Source organism: Miniopterus schreibersii (assembly GCF_964146895.1).
Source record: "Miniopterus schreibersii genome assembly, chromosome: 9".
NCBI classification, from domain to species: Eukaryota; Metazoa; Chordata; class Mammalia; order Chiroptera; family Miniopteridae; genus Miniopterus; species Miniopterus schreibersii.
The window spans coordinates 59,536,457-59,558,621 of NC_138118.1; the positions used below are offsets into that span (position 1 = coordinate 59,536,457).

Below are 22,165 nucleotides of genomic sequence, written 5' to 3' on the forward strand. Positions count from 1 at the left end.
TGTAGTTTAGGCTATGAAGGAGCTTTTCTTCATCATTTGTATAATTAGTGGAAGGAGACCCCATGGTAAGATAGAAGTCAGAACTCTCATGAAAGGGTAATGCAGTGCCTCCTGCCTTTAATTTCAATAAATTACACTAAAATTAAGATATGTTTTTAGGGCCAAATTTAACATATACTACTATCTCACATACATTATATAGTCTTTCCTGAAAATACAGCATCAGAATCAATGTTTGAAATTCTCCATTATTGTGAAATCAGCATCTATAGCAGCTTAATCAGTTTGCCATGGATAATGCAATCAAGTGTATATAGACACAGTGTCAGAATAGAAACCGTCATTGAAATTTTATCCCTTACACCATTTTAAAAAATATTTGCAATTAAGAATGCTAGGTTTGGAAGGGCAAAAAATTGATACTTCACAATAGCCATCTTCTTCCAGAGATGCTCCCTGACCCTGGCTGGGTGAGACAAAGCCAGGAGGGAGACTTGCCTTCCTTTTCTGGGCAGGCACTATCACGGCCTCACCAGGCCCACTTCTCTTCTGCCAAATCCGCTTGTGACACAGCTCATCACTAGGCAGGGTGCATGTGAACTTGTGGCCATGACCTCCATATTTTAGAGTGGGGGTAAAAGGGGAAAGATCTTTTAGAGTGAGGGTCTCCCCTCACTACTTCATGGGGCCTTAGCCATGGTAAATGGAACCCTGACCGTGGTAACAGGGTACTGAGGGCCCCCAGGACCGTTTCATTTTGTGAAGGAGGCATGATGCTTTTAAAGTTGATATGAACTTATTTTATTTTCCTCAAAGGCAGGGTTAAAAGCATATTTTAATAAATATAATTTTTCTTGCTACTTCATGACTCCAATATATCTCTTATGATTTGCAGGTCCCCTTCCCCCGCCCAACATTTACAGAGCTTTCCCTTTATTTCAGTATCTTAAGAAGAAAAAGCAGATGCTCTGAGGGTACTTACTTGAAATACACGAAAATCGCCAGCGAAATCGACAGGGTGAAAAGAGAAGTGGAGTGCCCCACGATAGCCACGTAGTACAGAATGTATGCATTCTGGAATAACAGCAATAACAAAAACAGTTACAAACACAAATGCTGTAGGCGAGTAAATGATTGTAGAAAGGAAGATCGATTCTTTTTTTAAATATCAGTGTAAATCAACAACGGTTGCTCTCTTTTAAAAAAACCTACTCAAATTAGAACAAGTATTTCAGATAATTAAACTACATTGAATTATAATAAACTGAGTGAAGAGACTGAATATTATAAGATTAAGAATATGCATGATGTTGTGGGATGAACATAAGACTGGACTTATCAGAGTTGTTCTTTACTCAGAATATTATTATTAAGCCTTTGTGTGACTTTCATAAAGTCAGTCATGTCACCTCTCTAGACCTCCCTAGACCTTACCTATAAAATAATTTGGTTGGGTTAGATGATTTTTAAAGCAATTCTATGCTGCTTATAAGAAGCACTTTTAAATACTGGGATAGAGAAATCTTGAATGTAAAAGGATGGGAAAAGATGATCCAGGTTAACAGTAACCATAAGAAAACCGGTGTAATATCACATAGGTGCAAATGTTAAATTAGGAAGATAAAATAATATTAAATTTCCATGCACCTGATAATATAAACTCAAACCATATAAACATAAAGCAAAAATTGACACCTCCTAGTGATCGATGGAACATAGTCAAAAACCAAGCTACAGAAGATTCGAACAACATGATTAACAAATGTTACTAATTCATATAATAAACACTGCACCCAGCATCTGCAGAATCCCATTCTTTTCAAGTGCTGACTCAATATTCGAAGAACATTTATCCAAAATGACATATACTAGTCAGTAAAGCCAATCGCAACGTATTTCAAATAACTGAAATCTTTTTTTTTTAAACAATAGGTTTAATCTTTATTGTTGAAAGTATCACAGATGTCCCCTTAAATCTTAAAGAGTATCTTCACTGACCACAATAGTTTAAAAATCATTAACAAAAAGATAACTTAAAAAATACTCTCATATTGTTGAGAATTAGGCAAAACATTCTTAAATGACCATTGGGTCAAAGAATTCCCAATGATATACCCGATCTTTTTAGGTAGAGGGAAGTTTAAAGACTAAAAGGCATAGGTGAAAATGAAGAAGGCTCAACATCAATGAGCTAAATCTCCAGCTACAGGAGTTATATAAGAATTAAACTAAACTCAACGAATGTAAAAGAGATTGTAATGATAAAGAGATTGAATATACAATTGAGTGGAACAACTATGACAAAACTTGATTCTTAAAAAAAACTAATTTCAATTCCCCCTGGAAAGAGTGATCAAGAGAAAAAATTCGAAGAGATGTGAAAATATATGTCAACACAAAGGTTTATAGCAGGATTATGCATAAGACCCAAACAGTGGGAACAACTCCAGTGGCCATCAACTGGTGGTTTATCCGCAGAACGGGATACAGATACACACTGAACATCGATATGGAAAAAAGACACAGCTGATGCTGAAGTATTCACTTTTCAAAAAAATGAAATGCATGTTCTAAACTTTATAATATAGGTTAGCTTCTTGGCAGCGGGTACTTTACAGTTATGCAGAGATTTCTACGTGTAAATAATGGCATTCTCACAAAATACTGAAATTTGAAATAGAACCTACCCTCATTTTTTCAGGAGAGAAGGCATAACACCGACTATAGTTAGACCAGGTTTCATTATTTACGGGTTCTTTATACCAAACCCCGTTTTCATCGCAGGATTTTGAAGCCATTTCTGTTAATGAAACATAACAGTTATTACATTACCATTTCAAAATAACAAGAAGGGGAAATAATAAATTAAGACTTAAAACCATTCCAAAGTGTTAATCACTTTCTAGAACTTCAATGTATCAGTAAATACAGACTACCATGAATCTACTAGATTATAGAGATGTTTTAATTACACAAAATGTTTTAAAATGCTTTGTCTCATTTTATCTTTGGCAGAGCCCTGTAAAACAGACATTGCTATCTCCATTTTATAAACAGCATGGAGACAGTGAGAAAGGTTCTGGAATTTAAAAAGTCAGTAGATAGTGGGTGAGCTAGGATTGAGTACCAGGTCTTTCAGACTCCAAAGTGCTACCTACACTTTATCTCCTGTTTTTTTAACAGACATTAAACTTACGATTTTCAATAGAACTATGTGAGAAGAGCAAGATATATTTTTCTTCATTTATACCCCATATTAATTTATTGACTTATGAAACTGCAGTTTTTGTTGGTCAAATGATCAAACATTGGCAATTTCATATGGTTAAATTCAATAGAACAAAGGAGTCCAAAACTAAGGGATGTATCAAGAAGTCATTTTTACGCCTCTCAAAATAATTTCATTGAAATCATCTTTCTTCATCTCACATAGAATATATTAGGGATTAAAAGATTTAGTTTTCATTATTTACTTTTTTAATAATTTCCTACATGATAGTGAAACTTGCTGATTCAGCTGGATTGGCATATTAAAGATCTCTACCTTTGCAATAGGCAGGCCCTGTGCTAACAAGCACTTTGTGGAATTATCTTCTAAATGTTAATAATGACCATTTAAAGTAGATGTTGACCTTCCCATTGTAAATGTGAGGAAACTGAGGCTCAGAGAAGTGAGGTAACTCCCCCTTCCCTATCAAGTAGTTAGGCCAGGGACTGAATCCAGGTCTACTTGATTGCAAAGCTATGGCAAAGCTAGTAAACTCTTCATTTAACCTTATAGTCCTGTGGCAAGGTTATTTATACTCCATTCCAGGGACCCAAAGAATCATAAATAATTTTGTTGACTACAATATAGTATTTAAATTCCAACCTAATTAGCTACACAATTGGAAGAAATATTTTGAATTAAATAAAATCAAAATAATGAACAGGTAAACATTAAAATGAATGCGCTTATCAAATTTAATCTGAGTTATTCAGACTTTCTTTAGTTCTCCAAAGTACCTCTGCAATGTATTTATTGCCTGAGAGATTATATAAGAACCGTGAATTGGTATAATATGCAAATAGATTTTAACAGTGTATTTGGAACACTGGACAAGTTTTGATTTTTGGTCATTTCTTAGGGAAAATATGTTTGAAGCATTTTCTTTCATTAACAAAGGCAAAGACCTGTCCCATCTATAGATAACTCCCTTATATGTGGCTTTGAGGATTTTTTTTAGCAGAGGGATGTGGAAATCAGAATCACATACTAATATTTGGAGGACACTGTCATTGTTTTAAAGGCTAAGGAAACAACTCATGTTAAAAAAATTACTTAGCTGAACTATCACTGAGAACTGATCATATTTTTTCTATCAGCTTTGGTAAGTCAATCAATATTCAAAGAGCTAGTATAAAAATCTTTTCATCTCTGGCAATTTTTAGATGATATTTATTATTTTTCTTTGTATTACTGAAACAGTATTACCAGACTAATCACAAGATTTAATCTGCAAATCGTAGGTTTGTTTCTGTGTGTTTTAACAATTATTTAAAATGGATGCAAAAATATATTTTCAAGCAACACATGAGAATCATCATTGCTTAATGTAAATCTGTTACAAAGTTAAGTAGAAAATTTTTGAATTGTTCATTTGCTGAGACAGCCATCGGACAAAAGCCATGTAAAGAAGAGAACAACAGAAATGTTTGAAAAAGGGTTAGCACTAACCAGCACAGAAAAATTGACCCTGGGAACTGGTCAATGGTTTTGTTAATGCTGTTTGTCCATGATGACCATTCCAAGCTTACTTGCAATAAAAATAAAAAATAAAAAGTGGTTTGCAATGCAGCATTTTATTGTTAGAAAGTGGTTTTATGTTTTATTAAAATTAACATAATTTGGTTTTAACAAAGTTACGTCGCTATGCATGGCAAAATGCAGGGTGTCCCCAAAAATGTATACACAGTGCTTATTAAGATGTATGCACAATGTTCATTAAAATGCAATTCATCTTCATTTAACAGCTATCAGTTCTTAGATTGTGTATACATTTTTGGGGGGACACCCTATATATTATATGGGGGAGAGGTATTCGTCCTGAAGGCCTTCCAATCATGGACAGGACCGTAGGAAATAGTATTGCTTTGCTTTAAGTGTGGAGATAGCCGTTTCCTGTTCGCCTCCATCTGACAAGTTTTCAATATTTGAAGAAAGAATGTGTCTATCCTGATTTCCTTTCCAGACCAAACATCCCATTTACTCTCACCACACAGCTTGCTGTGCCCTCACGGCCCAGAGCCTCTCTGCATGTGCTCAGATATTGGTATTTCCCTCTAAAATATTCTAAGTTTGGACTGCCCTTACTCTAGATTCACATGGACGAGCTCTTTACAGAATTTTAGGCCCAATCCTCAGAGATTCAAATTTGATTGATCTGAAGAGGTACCAGGCACCAGCATTTTTTAAAGGCTCGTTAATTCCAAAGGGTATCAGGGTTGAGAATCATTGTTCTAAACCATCTTAACTCAATGCCGTTAATGTTGATTAACTGTTTGACTCTAGGGGCAGGGCTTTAAGCACCAACTTGTTAAATTTGCTTTTTACACTCTAGGGTATTCCTTCCGACTATCAGCTCTTTTGAATTTCAATACTGTTATTCACTCTTTCACATCTACCTGCCTTTTACCAAGCACTTTGTCCAAAATGAAATCTCTGTCATTTCATTACACTGTTTTTGTTTTGTGTATCATCAAGATATAGTTTTGGGTTAATGGTAAAATCCTGAAGAATTTAAGTGTGTTGAATATAGGTATTTTCAAGATGTGCTTTTCTTCTGAAGTGGATTTGCCCCCCAGCTGAGGTAGTTCTATCCAAAAACCAGGCTGAAAAGATGGATTTATGCCTGGAAATCCCTGTTCCACTGACCAAAAACTTGCCTTTTAGTCAATGATTATAGCCACTTTGGCAAGAGCCCATTGCCACTTTGGAACTGGCCTTGTAGTCTCACTTGCAGAACAGCTCTTTGTGCCAGTCAAGTTACGGCTAATGTGGTTGTCAAACAAGATTAATGAAGCATCGTTTATCAGGAAGAGTCAGTAAAGACCTGAAGGATTACCATCAAATAGCATTTAGTCAGAGTTTACAGGAATGCAGTGCTGATCGGGGCACAGGACTAAGCCCTTTCTTCATGTCCCAATTTTTCCATCAAAATGAGAATTCCCAGAAGTGGCTGGCCTGAACTGGCTTTAACAGTGGGCCCCTGTAATCCCATTTCCATTATCTCTGTCTTACTGGGGTAGAATTTAGAATCTCATCCTCAACGAAACCACACACAAAAAGCATCTCCCAAATATTGTTTTGGGGATAGGCAAATTTCTCTGCTCTAACTTGGATTCCAGGCAATTTCTTATCTATATTTACCATCTGACTGCCGCTATCTTAACTGATGTCCTCACTTTCAGTCTATGGACAATAACCTCTTGTCATTCATTATCAATGAGTGACACTAACTAGATGGGCTGGTAGGCCCTGAAATGTGGTACCAATTCTGACTCTAAAAGTCAAAGTTGATTTCCCATAGTCTCTTAAGTGTGACACACTGATTCTTTTTTTTCAAAATGCTATTTCTAGTCCAGACCAGATAATTCCAAGGTGATTCTCCTTTGTCAGGACCCTGACATTCTCCTCACTGACTGGATGTTCTAACTCTCTTCCATGGAACCCTTTTCCAAAGGACACCGAGGGAAGAAGGTGAAGGATGAGCACTGTGATTAAGATACTTTGTATCTTAATCCCAGGTTTATTTCAGTGGGGTAGATTTTCTATCTAGTTCCTTGGAACAGGACTTTTTTGGCCATGACACCCATAGCCCTGACACCAGCTACAGCTTTCATCCCTCTGGAACCCACCTTGGTCCATGGTCTGTGTCAGCCTCTTCTGATACTATGCTCTGCCTCCCACTGGCACAACTACTTAGCTCCCCGGTTGAGCTTCTTATTGGAACTTTCTTTAATGTTTAACACATTTTCATCTGGGGGGCACATTTAGTCACAAGCAGAACTTTTAAAAATCCTGATGCCTGACATGTACTCCAAACCAATGAGATCAGAATGCTTGGGGGTGGTAACAGATATCAGGGTTTTATTAGTCAAGTTGAGAATCACTCACTTACTACTGGAGCTTATCCAACCCTGTTCTCCAGGCCTATGTGTCTAATCTCTAGACTGGGGCTGTTAGAAAACCTCATATATCTCATATATTCCCCTTCATTGCTCCTGACCACTAACCACTGAGCATATTGGATTCCAGATCTTTAATTTATTTGGATACCTGACAATTCTAAGATACATAACGTCAACCCCCTACCTTCTCACTCAACTTTGCACCTGGTACTCCAAGACCTTTATCCTGCCTAAGCATCTAGCCCAGCTTCCAACCACACCAGTGTGACACTAGATTGAAGCTGGTAGGAAAAATGTATCTTCCCTTGAAAGTTCTAAAAATACTTCAATCTGCACAGGTTTGTATGGAGATTTAGAAATACTGTTCGCCAAATGCTTTTCCAAGACTGTTGCACTTACTTATACAGAGAGAGTTAGGTAAGAGTTCAGGAGACTTGGGTTCACTTGTGGTTTTGTGTCAAACATTGTGTGCGTATAAAATAAGGTACAGTAGTCCCCCAACTCATCCATGGCGGGTACATCCTAAGGCCCCCCGTGGATGCCTGAAGCCACAGGCAGTACGGAGCCTTTGCACACCGCGCTTTTTACTGTACATGCATAAAGTTCAACTCACAAATTAGATCAGTAAGAGATTAACAACAATAATTAATAATAAAATAGAATAAAATAATATACTGTAATAAAAGTTATGTAAATGTGGTCTCTCTCTCTCAAAATGTACTATTGTACTGTACTCAACTTTTCACTTAAGAGAAGCACTTTATGGCTTCTCTTTGGCATGTCTGAATTGCCAGCATCACTACTCTTACATTTTGGGACCATCATTAAGTAAAATAAGGATTGCTTAAACGCAAGCACTGTGATACCAGGACAGTTGATCTGATAACTAAGATGGCTGTTAAGTGACTTAAAGGGTGGGTAGTGTATGCAGAGTGGATATGCTGGGCAAGGAGATAATTTACTTCTAAGGCAGGACAGAATGGTGCTGCACAATTGCCAACTTATGAATTATTGCTGGAATTTCCCATTTAATATTTTTGGACTATGGGTAACCGAAACCATGGAAAGGAAAACTTCAGAATGGGGGGACGGGAGGGGGGCGGGGTGACTATAATATATACGAAAATGTTTTGAAAAGTAAAAAAATGATATTCATTGAAGAGTATTCGTATGTTACTTTTATAACTAAAGTGAATTTGGTGTCACTATTTTACTAAACACACGTTTGTTAACCGCTCATGTGTAGGACACAGAGCTGGGTGTTAGTATAATCCATTTTGACAGAATTTGTTTTATTTTCTGAGAACACTTTAATAATCTGCTGGAACAGAAATCTGGAATCTATAGTTAACACCTTCTGACTTATTTTCCCTTATATATCATGGTTTTATATAATATTCGACCTTATGTAAAATTTCTATTGTGCATATTATACCAGGCTGGTATTTGCAAACTCTAGGTCAAGCATTTGCAGAAGTCACCAAAATGTGAGACAATTAAACACTTTTGAAAAACCATACATTTTTAAAAACTGCTCACAGGTTTAGAAAAATTAATTGAAATTTTTATTAAAATTTAATATTTATTATTTAAATATATTAAAAATTAACTTTTACTCAAAAGGTAATGGAATTTATGACCAGTGTGCACAACTGACCAGTAATGTGACTTAAAAACTAAGGACAGCTTGTTGCCCTGGCTGGTGTGGCTCAGTTGGCGGGGCATCATCCTGTGCACAGAAAGGTTGCCAGTTCAATTCCTAGTCTGGGTCCATGCCCAGGTTGTGGGCTCAGTCCCCAGCAGGGGGTGTGCAAGAGGCAGCCGATTGATGTTTCACTCTCACGTAGATGTTTCTCCCTCTCTCTCTCCCCCTCTCTTCCTTTCTCTAAAAGTCAATAACAAATCTAAATAAATAAAATAAGGACAGCTTGTAATATTTTTGCAACCATGTAATATTTCATTTATGGAAATGCTTCAGAACATGCTAAAACTTGTAGAGTATGATTAGGTAGGTATATTTTATATCTGGTTTTCTTTTGAGGACCATGAAAACTGTAAAAGCTTCATAGTAAACTATAAAATAAAAATAAGATATTCTACCTGATGAATCAAAGTCCGGAAAATAATTTGGGCATTGCTGTTGGGATGTTATTCCAGCTGGTGTGTCATCCCAGCACAGCCATCCGTCCCAGGTGCGGTTGCAAAATGGACCTGGCCATTTAAAAACAAACGAACATTGCCATTGTCAAAAACTGCAGAAGCCTTAGCGGGATTTAATAGTGCATAGACAGTTATTCTGGGGCTCTTCATGTGGAAATATATTTAACAAACAATAGTAGCAACAGTAGCAACAAAATAAAGGTATTAACTTTACCGATTACTCATGGTATTTACATTTTTGTAGTGTTTTCTCCATTTGTTCCTCAGAAGACACACATGTCTTCTGTATGGAATCTTTCATCCAAACTTTTCCCTTTAAAATATCTCTGGCAATGTTATAAGAAAACTCTTGTGAAAGTATATGCAAAGTCAGCCTTGGGTAAAACTTACCTTGAAAATAACTATATGGCATTGGAGCATATGTATTCTACTAACCACTAACCTTCAAAGTGGTTTTCCTATTCCTGATTCAAGGATGATGCAATTGTTCAAAATTCCTACTGCAGATGCATTTTCAGCCAGTTGGGTCATATATAAACAGTCCTATTACTTTAGAATCACACTTTATTTATGGCTAAAACAATACTCAGTTCAATCATATTGTGTATTCAACGTTGGCTCCAAGTGGTTTCTCACTGCTTTCAAAAATTAAGTCTTCCCCCAAACATGAAGATCTTATCTCTACAATGATATTCAAAAGCATGAACCTCAGGCTTTGAAGGCAGTTCTAAAAAAAAGCTTTAAATAATAATAGCACAAAAGTTTAACCTCCCAAGGTAACTAAGACTGAAGTGAAGGTGACTGCACTCACTTGGTCTCTGAAAATATCAGTTTTTTGTTTCTATTATTTCATTTACTTCAGAGAAATGGTTTTCTTTTTTATGGAGAGTTGCATCTAATGCCTTTTCAGGTTCTTAAAAAACACTAGAAACTACTGCAGACAGAAAACGGACTTGATTTTTGTTTAAACAAAAAATGGGAACTAGAAATCAAAATTTTAACTATTTGAAGGCAAACCATGTGTAGTAACAGAGCATATTTAACACCCCCTCACCAAGAGTGTTGTCTTAGAAATACAAAGGTGTACAAGATCTTGTTGGGTCTTTTAAAATGATTTCGGGGACAAGGGAGAGAATTTAAATGGAAGTAGCCATGCTCGGCCAACCTGCATCCTCCCGTTTGTTTTCCAGTGGGCTCCCTATAGCTGATCAACTATGCCTGGCCTTGAGAATATTTGGGCAATCACACAGAGCATTCCAGAGAAGATGAGAGATAAACAGTTCTGCCTAGGAGATATCTTTTTCCAATTCCCCTGGGAACTGGAGGTGGACCGGGAGAAGGAATAGCACGAGCTGCCAGGTTAGGGAAGATATTGCCTCATTAACCAAAACAAGCCCGGGCTTTGCAGGTTCCACCGCAGGTACATCCTCTGCCCACCACTTTCCAGGCCCCTTCCTGTCACTTTCCAATTCCTTTCCCTCGCTTAGTCCTGTATTGTCCCTGCTCCCCGGGTGTGAATATTGTCCTTGTAGTCATTCTGCATTAAGCGCAGATGTCAGCCAGAAAGCCTTTGGATGAACTTGAGCAGAGAAACTAGGCATCCCTGCTGCGAGAAACACACTCACATACCAGGGCATGAAAACCACCGTTCAAACTAGTGTATTACATTGAAATTAGTCAATACAGATTTACTCCGGAAGAAAATGAGCCCTCAGTGATATCTGAAACCCATGCTGACATACAGCCCTCTCTTTACCTTCTCCTCGGTACGGGGGTAACGCCCGCATTCGGCGGTAGCATCTGGTCTCCGCATCCATCAGCTTCTTCTGTCCTACGCGGTGCAGAAACGACTGAGGCTCTGTTGGAGTAACCGTGGTGTTTGGAAGGACCAGGGTTGGATACTGTATTAAAAACAAAAGTCAGTTACTTATAGAGAGTACGGATGGGCGTGTACATAAACAAGTGAAACAATAAAAACTTTGAAAACATTTATTTTTCTTCCTATAAGCAACAATTATGCATGGTCTCCAGGTGGAATATTTGTGCTTTATAACATTCATTCCATTCACTATTGAAAACGTATAGCAGCCACACAAACTCACACACTTCTTTATCGTATAAGATTGTTTTAATTTTATTATCACTGTAAAGTTTAGATGTATACAGACATAGTAACCTGATTTCCAAAAAATACTACTATTAAATCAACTTTGTTTTCTTTGGAACTCTTAAGAATCTTTAATCATGTTATTTAAAACAGATATATTGGTGCACTAAATAAGCTTTTTAAATTGGATTTCTTCAGCTGATTTTTATTTGTGCTCAGATTGTGCACACTGCCAAAAATTTACCCAATTTATTCCATAGCACAAACAAATCCATTCTGATATATTCTGCCTTGAATAATTGGCCTCAATCTCTTTGTTTTAATCAGCAGATCACCTATACGGGGTCACTCATTTGCATTCGTGAAAATCAATGTAAATCTTGAATATTTCTTTTATATATTTCCCCTTTTTGGTACTGACATTAGTCTTGTCGGTCTCAGATAATCTTTGTCACCACCATAGGTCCTGTTTATCAAAGTTGATGTGTGTGTGTCTAAAATGATCACTGTCTGATTGTGTTCACAGAGATGTCTATTTCTTTTGTGGCTGTGACGTTTTTGTGGTATTTGAATCTGTGATTTTTTACATCTACATAGAGATTTTTTTGGAGAAAACTTGCAAGCCTGAGCCTGCACTGACTTTTCACCTTCAGAAGTCAGGCATACTCCTTGTGCTCTCTCTGTATCTGTTGAAACACACTTTTATTTAGCTTTGCTTTGTCTCAATTATTCTGACATCGAAGTTTTCCCAAATGTATTGATGGCAGAAATAGTGTTATATACTTTTTTCTATTCCCCACAGTCTCTAAAACAAAATCATCCTCATTAAGTTAACCTATATACTCCAGGCCACTGAATTGTACAGCATATAATACAATAAATATTCAGAGTGGAGAGAGATCATGAAGAAAGATTAGTCAGGGACTGTTACAGGAACAAGGTAGAATTTGAATTGGACCTTCTGTATATGTAGTGTCTACACAGGCAGAGAGGAGAGGGAAGACTTTCTGAAATGTTTATAAGTCTAGACTCTAGACTAGAGGTAGGAAATGGCATGTGTGAGACACTGTAAGGAAACCATCTGACCAGAGGGGAGCATATTTGAGGGTTAGTAAGACATGGAGTCAAGAAAAATCAGATACTACAGTACCTGACAAAACCAAATATAAATACAAAGTGCAGGGGCATGAGAGGCTCAATGCATTTTATCTAATGTTATTAAATATGATAATGAAATAAAGATATTTTGTAGCTTTTTGATTAGTGAAGGTTGTGAATGGAGAGTGTTGGTAAAATTCTTGTGGGAGGCCTCAGATGTCCATTGATTCGTTGGAGAGACCAGCCAGGAAGCTGAAGGTATGGACTAGATCATCTCGTGATGGAAAAGAAGGAGCAGCTCTCAGCACTTTCTCAAATAATGAAACACGAAGGAATATTTGAATATAAGGAATGGAGAACAGTATTAGTCAAAAGCCCAGATATTTTAGCCTATGTTACTGGAAAAAAACCCTGTAGGGCCCTGAGAAAGGGGACATGCTAAGAAAGAAAAACCTTACTATGGATAAGAAGGTAAGTTCCCTCTTAGACTTGTTTTAGAAGTGCCAGCAAACCATGTGAGTATTGTTATCTTTATAACATTAGTGTTATAATTCTATATGGACACTTATTATGAATATACCTTTAAATATTTGGATTTAAATATTAAGATTATTTCGAATTTTAATGCCTCTTGACTTTATGGCAGAGTAAAGAGAAACTTATGAGGCAACAAAAATGACTTAAAATGTACAAACCCTTTACCGATGTAGATGAACACCATTCTGTTACCATATGACCCTTTTCTGACTGGGTTTTAAGATCAATCAGCAAATAGTCATTGAACTTGGTGAGCTAAGCACTGTACTAGGTGCTGAGGATACAGCGCTGAGATCCTGCCCTCATAGAGCTTAGAGCTTAGCAAGATCAACACTCTAAAATATTTCCTGACACCAGAAACTGTGAAAGGTAAAGAACTATCAGTCATTAAATGCTCAGATATTCTAATAGGAATTGGAATGCAGTTTTGGAGTAAAAAAAAAAAGTATTTTAAATAGATTTAATATTAAGGCTTCATTTTGGGTTTTATTAGTCTAATATTTCTATGAGTGTGTGTGTATTAATAATTCAACTAAAGATCATGTAACCATGATCCTTAATAAATCATGGTGTCCTCACAAGAAAAGATATTGATTGGTGCAGCTTATATATCTATTTTAGATTCTTTGTGGCTCTATCATTAAAATCTTTAGTTGATATGAGAATTATCATATGATAATATTGTTTATTTCTGGGCCACTTTCTCACCATCTTCAAATCAAATTAGAAGATGGAATATGTCATATATAAATCCTTTCTGTCACTTCTATTCGATATTTTAGACATTAGGGACTATTTTGTTGAAGCTTGGCATTCTTTCCAGAAGTAACATTCTGAATTCTATCTTTAAATGGACTGGACAAACAATTAAGAAATATTCCTGCACTAACTAGAAATCCATGAAAGCCATGGGGAGGCAGTATATGCCAAGATATCAAGGGGAAAACACTATACTTTTATTTTCAGTTACAACATTATTTGGTTAAATGCAGTTTTAACATCAATAATAGTAGATACAGGAGCATCTGAAAGAGTAGATGTATTTCATGCAGATGAGAGTAGCGTCAATCTTATCATTCTTGCAATATCGAAACAATCTCCAGTGAACTTGGTTTGGAGCCGGTTCAGTGGAGATTGTTTCAGCACTGAAGGAATGAGGAACTAGAACCTTCTTGTAAGATGAGCCATAATAATCTGAGTCTGCTCCTGGTCTGGTTCATATTTGAGCATGGAGTTTTTGACGATGAATTTTTCTAGCAGTAGCTGAACGTTTCAGTGACTTTCTTCTGAAAATAGCATATACATCAGGGCATTCTGTTATATACATATGGATATATAACAGATATGTTGATATAGACATATATCATATATTTATATATAATTATGTATAATGTATATAATTATATATGCTTATTTATATATGTGATTATATGTAAAATTATATATAGGATTCCAATCATGGAATTACCACTGCTTAAAAACAACACATATATAAATTTCATGAAGTTCATAAGGCACATGAAGCTTCTTGTTGATGATTTCATACAAATAAAAATCGCGAGTGAGGTGGTATCATTTTCAGCAATAAAGCAGTGCATTAGAAGCAGTAGGGATAGATAAAACTACCAAGCAATGGAAAAACTTAAAAAACATTCTACTTGTCATGTGTTATATTCATACTATACGTCTGAGAGATGTAAATAAGTATATGATTTTCGCTCACATGAAGGTAGAAATGAGACATGAAGGGCATACAGTTTTTCTGAATGAAGATCGGTGTTCAATGTTTTGCACACAAGCCCTCTCCCATGAATCTTCCAAAACAAAACAAAACAAAAAAACCAACCTCTTAATTGTTGTCCTATGTAGCAGTTTAGCGGCCATATACATGACGTCACTCCTCAAGTTTCAAGTCAATGGCGCCACACATACGACCACCAAGCTGCCACCAACAGCTGTAGTCTGCAGCTGAAACACCGCTGGATCTTTCGGGGAACAGACACTTTGGGCGCCTCCCTGGTGCCGGGCGCTGTTCTAGGTTCTGAAGAGTCCACCGTGAACCAGCCGGCAAGGCCCCTGCCCTCAGGGAGCTTACAGTCTAGGAGGCTCCGGCCCGCTAATCGCGGAGCCCAGAGGGACGCGATCGGATTGGAATGGTCGGGCGCTCAAGGAATTCCTACTTTGCTGGAAGACGATCAGCCTACTTTTGTGCTCCAGGTGGTTTCCAGAAGTACAGAGACAGCACAGTTACAGAGCTGCTCTGTGCAGAACCTGGAGAAACGGCCTGTCTCTGCAAGGGGTCGAACCCAAGGAACGTGGGGCCCATGTGACAGCTGAAGGGAGAGGTTCCTAAGGGCTGCCCCAGACTGAACTGCTCCAAAAGGGATACGAATCCAGGGTCCACCAGCTGATACAACCCACGGGATTCCCACGTCACCACCCTTAATAACAATAACGTATGGGCAAGAATCATTGGCAGTCTTCAGTTACTTATACTTCTCAAAGTAACTAAGGGTAAAATAGAACAATGCTTATTCTTACTAACGTCCATTCACTCATGCCAAAGACATTCCTCCACGTTTCAGCACCCTTGATGAACAGAGCTTAGAATAATTTTCTTTTACTTACATTCATAAAGATTAGGAGTATGAAGCACCAGCGAGGGAATGGGAGTGGGATCTGCATCTTTGCTTTTGAAGTCGATTTTTTAATTTCTAGAAAAATATAAAAAAAAAAGACATTTAAATGAATACAGCTTTAATGTCGAGTATAGTCTTTCTTTCTCTTGTCTTTCTATTGGACTTGAAGTGGATCAATGTCCCAGGACGCCCTACGTAAAATCCATGTCAGGAGCGTGTGCTTGTGGCTGGCCTGTGCCGTTGCCCTTCCTGTCGGCCGGGAAAGATTGTTGTCTGGCTGTTGTCTAAAGTCCTCTTTAAGTTATTCTGGAGCCGCCTGTACATATCAAGACCAAAATAAAGAATTCAGAGAAATCAAGAGCAGTCAATGTGGACTTCAGTTAACATGCGGCATCAATAGATCTGCTGAAAATTTCAATGGAAACATCCATGAAGAAGTCACCTCTCTGGGCATGAACAAATAAAATCTGTGGCTTGTAAAGGATTAATAGTCCTTGATTATAATTTCATAGAGCTGGGTTAACAATAGATAACTGTAATAAAATGTGGCTCGAGGGCTTCAGGTAAAAGAGTAAGAAAAGGTGGCTCTATTTCTAGCTTTAAGACTACCGAAATATGTTAGTCTAATGAAACTTAGTCTTGAGTAAGTCACAATATCCTCTGGGACTCAGTTTTTCCATCTCCTAATTGGGACAATTGGACTAGGTTCCTTCCAGCCTTGGGACCCATGATTCTGCTATGGGGAATTTTAAATAAAGCAATATCATGAGGTGTGCCCAATGGATATTTGTTGAATGAATGAATGAAAATTTTTAAAATAAAATAATTTAATAGTCATTAACTAAGTATCTTGGGAACTTGAATTCTGACAGAGTGAATGGAGTGGAAATCACATACTGATCATCCTAATCACACTGATGCACATTTACAACACCCTCAAACAGAATGAGTTGCCATATAGAAAGTGAATATTCTTGCTTGTGGTTTTCATAATGAAAAAAAAATTGAGCAGTTGTCACCACTCATCACCTCCACTTTACAGACACAAAAACAGTACAAACAATATTAAAAGTCACACAGGTAATATATAGTAGCAAGTATAAGCTGGGGACATGAGAGTAGCCAGGTTTTCCCAAAAGAGCTTTAATCAGTCTTTCGAGAAAAGCTAGAAATAATACTGCAGTTTTCATATGTTGCATCAAATTCCTCATCTCTAAGCCTGGACCAAAAGAACTGGGGAAACTCCAGAGTGTTAATTGTGAGAGCAACAAGATTCTTTTTGGAGAAGGGGTTGGAGAAGACCAATCCTAGAGTCAGGGACAGTCAAGGAGCTGGAGCCTGGGGGCTTGGGGAAGGCTTTACAGAGGAGATGACATGGAGCAGAGAACAGAAAGATAGGTGTAAAAATATGCAAGGTGAAAAAAATATGTATGTATGTTGCCTAGGAACATAAATAGATGTAATCTTAAAAATCATGGAAATAATAACTAGAAATTTTAGAATACCAAGCAACAGTTGCCTCTGAGTGGGAAGGGAATGGAGGGAGGGTGGTAAAGGATTTGTAGGGTACTATTAAGGATCTTCTTAAAGTCAAAATTGTTGGAGGCCTGGTATGGCCGGGCATCATGCTGTTTACCTTCGCAACAGCCCTCTGTGGTACATGGCATCTTCATTTTATCTAGGAAGAAACTACATCCCAGGGAGACTCAGTCTTATTCAAAGTCTTCCTTCCATTTAGAGACAGAACCTAAATTCAAACCTAAGTTTTTCTGACTCTACAGCCCACGTTTTCACTTTCTGAGTACCTTATGATGGTTCCCTCATTTTAGAAAAGCACTTCTTTTGTTTTATGATACCAGAATTTGTTAACAAGAAAAGTTATTCAGAACCTTATAAAGGGACTTTTACAATTTAGATGAAATCAATGACCATTTGGTGAATAAAAACATGGGGGAAGCCTTCTGCTTAACTTCTGCTTAATTAAATCCAGCTGGAGATCCTAAAATATTTAAGATAATTATATTTTTGATAGTGCGAATTACTATGACTTATACAGACCATCTGAAGAGTCTAATTAAAAAGCAGTGCTTGTTCAGGGAGGAAGAGGCTCTTCAGTGGTTCTTAACAAGCAGCATGGGGCCTGGTGGCATCTGCCCCTCACACCAGCAGGAGGATCAGCCAATTCCCTGGAAAATTATCTGGTTCTAAATAGCACTCATCAGGTTTTTTCCCCTCGATAAATGGAAACACTGACATAATTTATGAAAACCGATTTTCCTTCTAAGGTATGATGACTGTCCTTAGGAACTGGCATCCAATTAATAAGCAGTAGAGCTTGCTAAGTAAGAAACAAAATATTTAAGGCAAACCAGAGGCCCCATGAAGGCCAGGGGTGACCATCAGCACTAAGCACATGTCCATTTCCAAATTCAGACACAGAGCTGCTGCAGGAGGCTGCTGCTCCCCCACAGTGCTCTGTGCTCCCCGCGAAGCCAGAGACGGGCCTTCACCTGCGAATGAATCCTGACTCCCCCTCCGGGCTCTGTGCTTCTAGGATGGTCTCCAAGGAGTACTGGCTTCAGAGAAAACTGGGATAAGAGCAATCCCCAAGCAGAGGTTTCAAATGAGCCTCAGAGGATGTGGCAAGAAAAAAAAAAAAGATTTTCAAGGAAGTTCAAGCTAATTTTTTATGTTAATAAATGTTAGAATGATAAAAATCTTTTTAACATCTACTTCTCAGAGTAAAAGTATATATATTTTTTATTTGTTAGGATACTCTGTTGAATACAATATAGAACCACTGTTTTCTCATGCAACAGCTGGTTTAAAAAGATATTTCTTCTGTTTTTGTATTTCGAGTTGTTCTCATGTTTTCCTCTTAAAATTTCTATATATGTTTTGAAAGGTAATATTTTCTACAATATCGGTGGTTGTTTTTTGTTGTTGTTTTTAGTGAAACCTCCTAAACGTTCCACATGGCATCGTGAAGTGATCAATCTAGGTTTGAATCCCCGTAATGGCATTTATGAGCTGTGTGACCTTGGGAAAGTCAACCAATCTCTCTGAGGCTCCATTTTCATTTGAAAAATAAGGATCATAATGCCCGTCTTCCAGTATTAATGTGAACTCCCACGGGGTTGGATTCATAAGCATTTGACATGCAATAAGCATTCAGCATGTAGACACTTATTTTATTGTGACCTGGGAATGTTCTATTTCTCTTTGAGAATAAACTATAATTTAAGACTGTGGTCTCTAGAAGGCCTAATAGGTCAGGGAAAGGACTCAGATATAGTCAGGGAAGTAGAAAGTCCTTAGAATGCTTAAAGAATTAAGACAATAACCTTTATCTTTTGTTCAATAAGACTATTAGAAGAGTTTCGCACACTTATGGGATAGCTTTTGTGCATTCTTGTTTTTTCCTTTCCTGACCAAATTTAAAATTTTGCACATTAACAAAAAGTTCTGTGCATATATGAACTATCCTCTACACCACCTCTTGTCATTATAAATATAAAGAATAATCTTCATTGGGATCTTAAAATTATTCTGCTTTTAAACTAGCCTTTTAAAAATAATATAAAATAATACACTGAAGCTATTTGGCCAGATTTTTTCCTATGTCTTGAGAATAGCCTTACCAGCTTAAAAAGTGGTATCTCACTGGCACTGTCTGAAGAAAAAAGTTAGCAAATAACAATAATAATGGTGATAATAATATCTAATATTATTAGCATTGACTGTGTATTCACAGTGCTCAAAGTGCTTTATATAAGCTGCCTCATTTAATTTTCACCTTTATTTTACAGTCTACCTTCTAATGTCTTCAATTTTTCACCCAACTATTTTCTGGGTAAATGTCACGTGTCTTCAACAAGACTGGGAGCTCTTTGGGGACAGGACTCATTCTATTCGCCTTGGTAACCTCAGCTAGTGCTTAGCAGAGCGCCTTGGAAAAAAAAAACACTTCACAATTCCAACAAAGGAGCAAAACATCCCCTTTAATTGCTTTCTTAAACCTAAAGATTCTTCCTGTATTTTAAAGTCTAAGCCATAATAGTGAGATAAAACTTAGGTAATATTAAGAAGTTTCCAGTGAGTAGATATTAAAAATCCAATATCTGGTTCTAATACATAAACATTTGATAATTAGGCAGGTTTCCTTTTAAAGTAGTAAGTTTCTGAGATCTCAAATCTAACAAATGTGCATATTACTGCCTAAAAAATTTTTTTATAATGGATGCCCATAATTTATAGAAATTTATTCTAGATAAAAATGTATAACTCTAAGACTCTCTTATTATCTCACTCTATAATTACATTTCCTATTTCCATACTTAATACTTTCATCATAGAGGTAACAATCACTCATTAAATAAAATGAAGAAGTATATACAGAAGGAAAAGAACATTGGCTACAGCCCCATGACCCCAACACAACCGCCTCCTATATTTTGGTTTACTTTTTCCAATATTTTGTACATATATCTATAATTTTCTCTTCCAAGTTATAATCAAGTTAAACTTGTACCTCATGTATTTTGTTTATTAATTTTATTTCTGCCTGAGGAGAAAAATGCTTTCCAGTACTAAGTAAGCAAGTCTAATTTCAAGTTACCCCGTAAACTTACTGATCATGTTACTTGTGTTCTCTTTTCACAAGGAGCCCAAATATGCAGTTGAGTCTCACAGAATTATCAAAATAATAGACTTAGAAAGAAAAATAAATAAAAATGAAAATAATGTATGTGTATGTGCATAATTTTTATAAATATCTGTATCTTTAACTTGTCTCTAAGTAGATAATGAGACCCACACGGAATAAAATATGCTTTAAAGTGAAGTTTTGTGTCCCTTTGGTTTCTACTATAAAATTGAAATTTTTAGGGTGAGTCATGTCACCTCTGCTAGCATCTCTTCATCTCTAAAAATAAAAGGCTAATATAAATATTTACCTTATAAGGTTGTTTGGAGAATTAAAGGAATTAATGTATGCAATATACTTAGAGAAGTGCCTTCTTCTCTCTGAAATTAATAAAGATATATTTTTTAAAAACGTACATATTTATATTTAAATTTTATATCTAAATATTGTCTATCTGTTTCTCTATTTGCAGGATGTGCTCAAAATCTTCAGGTAGTTTTCAACTTTAATCACTTCCAAACTATAAATGCTACAAACTTATAAAATATCACTTGAAATTTAATTACTTAAATTTATTTTACACTGATTTACTTTTGTGATGTTTGAATAATGTTTTATTGAAATGTTTTTATATCCTCTGATTAAAGATGACAAATACCTGAAGTAGGTAGTCAAAAAATGACTGAATGGATCTCCAAAGTAAGTGTCCAAAAAACTCTGCCTACTTCAAAGTGTTGTCTAGGAAGAGCTTTGCAGATAAGCTTTTGAAACAAAACAATGGCCCACAGCTATGGCAAAAGAGGAGCACAACCAACAGAAGCATTTTCTGGAGGGCAGAATTCTGTGCTACTTCATGTAGGTGCGATGTTGTGGTAGAAGAAATGCTACCTTCAGGGTTAAAACAATTCAAGCTGAAGCATTTTTAGAGAAAACAGACCTGCTCAGTCTTTTGGGATTTTTTGCTTTTTATTTTTTTTACAGAGATGAAGTGTTTCTAATTCATTGCCTCAAAGTGTGAGCATTTAAAACTTAATTTAGTAAGCTTATTACAGAAACATATGCATCCAATGGCTTATTTGAGGTTCCAGAGCATAAGATGCCATTGTCTATGGCTCAGAAATATTAGTCGTTTTTCATCATAGCCTAAAACTGCTCAGTAAATGCTCTGATACCTCTGATTGGTCCAAAAGTTAAGTCTATGTTTAAATAAATCCTGTACGCTAATAACAAAAATTAACACCAACCTCCACACTGGCAGGTCCACCTCTAGACTGCGCAAGCCTCTGCACCACCAGAGACTTGCACGGTGTTTGGTCCAAAGTACACACTCAATGATGTTTGGAAAATTGCTATGAAATTCAAATTTGTATGATATAATATAAATAAGCTCTAAAACATTATTCTCCATTTAAATATATCAAAATTGATTATTTTATTTGAAATGTAATATAATTTTTAAAGGCTTTAAAATAATTAAAATGATATCTTACTCGTATTTAGCTTTTATTTATTTATTTATTTATTTATTTATTTATTTATTTATTTATTTTCATAGTTAGCTTTTAAAGAACAAATTAAACACATAGGAAAAGACACAGTGAAATTTCCTAAAATCAGAGATCCGTAATACCAATGTTCTATTTTGTCCCAAAATACTTGAATAAGGCTTCTGATTTACCATCACTCAAGTTGCTAATTTAGCCTGAAACTGATATATGTATAGTACTTAACCACTTTTAGTGGAGATTTTGTGAAAGAGGAATGTTTGGCTTTCTTTCCATAGGAAACCTTGGTCTTCCATTTCTCTTG

At 36.4% G+C, this 22,165-nt stretch overlaps 1 protein-coding gene across 1 annotated transcript in view; it reads right to left on the reverse strand.

The window, feature by feature from the left end:
* Positions 1–22,165, reverse strand: part of CALCR (calcitonin receptor) — an 89,945-nt gene that overhangs the window by 28,544 nt on the left and 39,236 nt on the right. The window contains exons 3-7 of the mRNA XM_081146291.1: positions 15,701–15,786; positions 11,087–11,231; positions 9,271–9,381; positions 2,688–2,800; positions 983–1,074 (exon numbers count right to left, since the gene is read on the reverse strand). Coding sequence (XP_081002417.1) covers positions 983–1,074; positions 2,688–2,800; positions 9,271–9,381; positions 11,087–11,231; positions 15,701–15,786 — 547 coding nt within the window. The remainder of the gene's footprint in view (positions 1–982; positions 1,075–2,687; positions 2,801–9,270; positions 9,382–11,086; positions 11,232–15,700; positions 15,787–22,165) is intronic.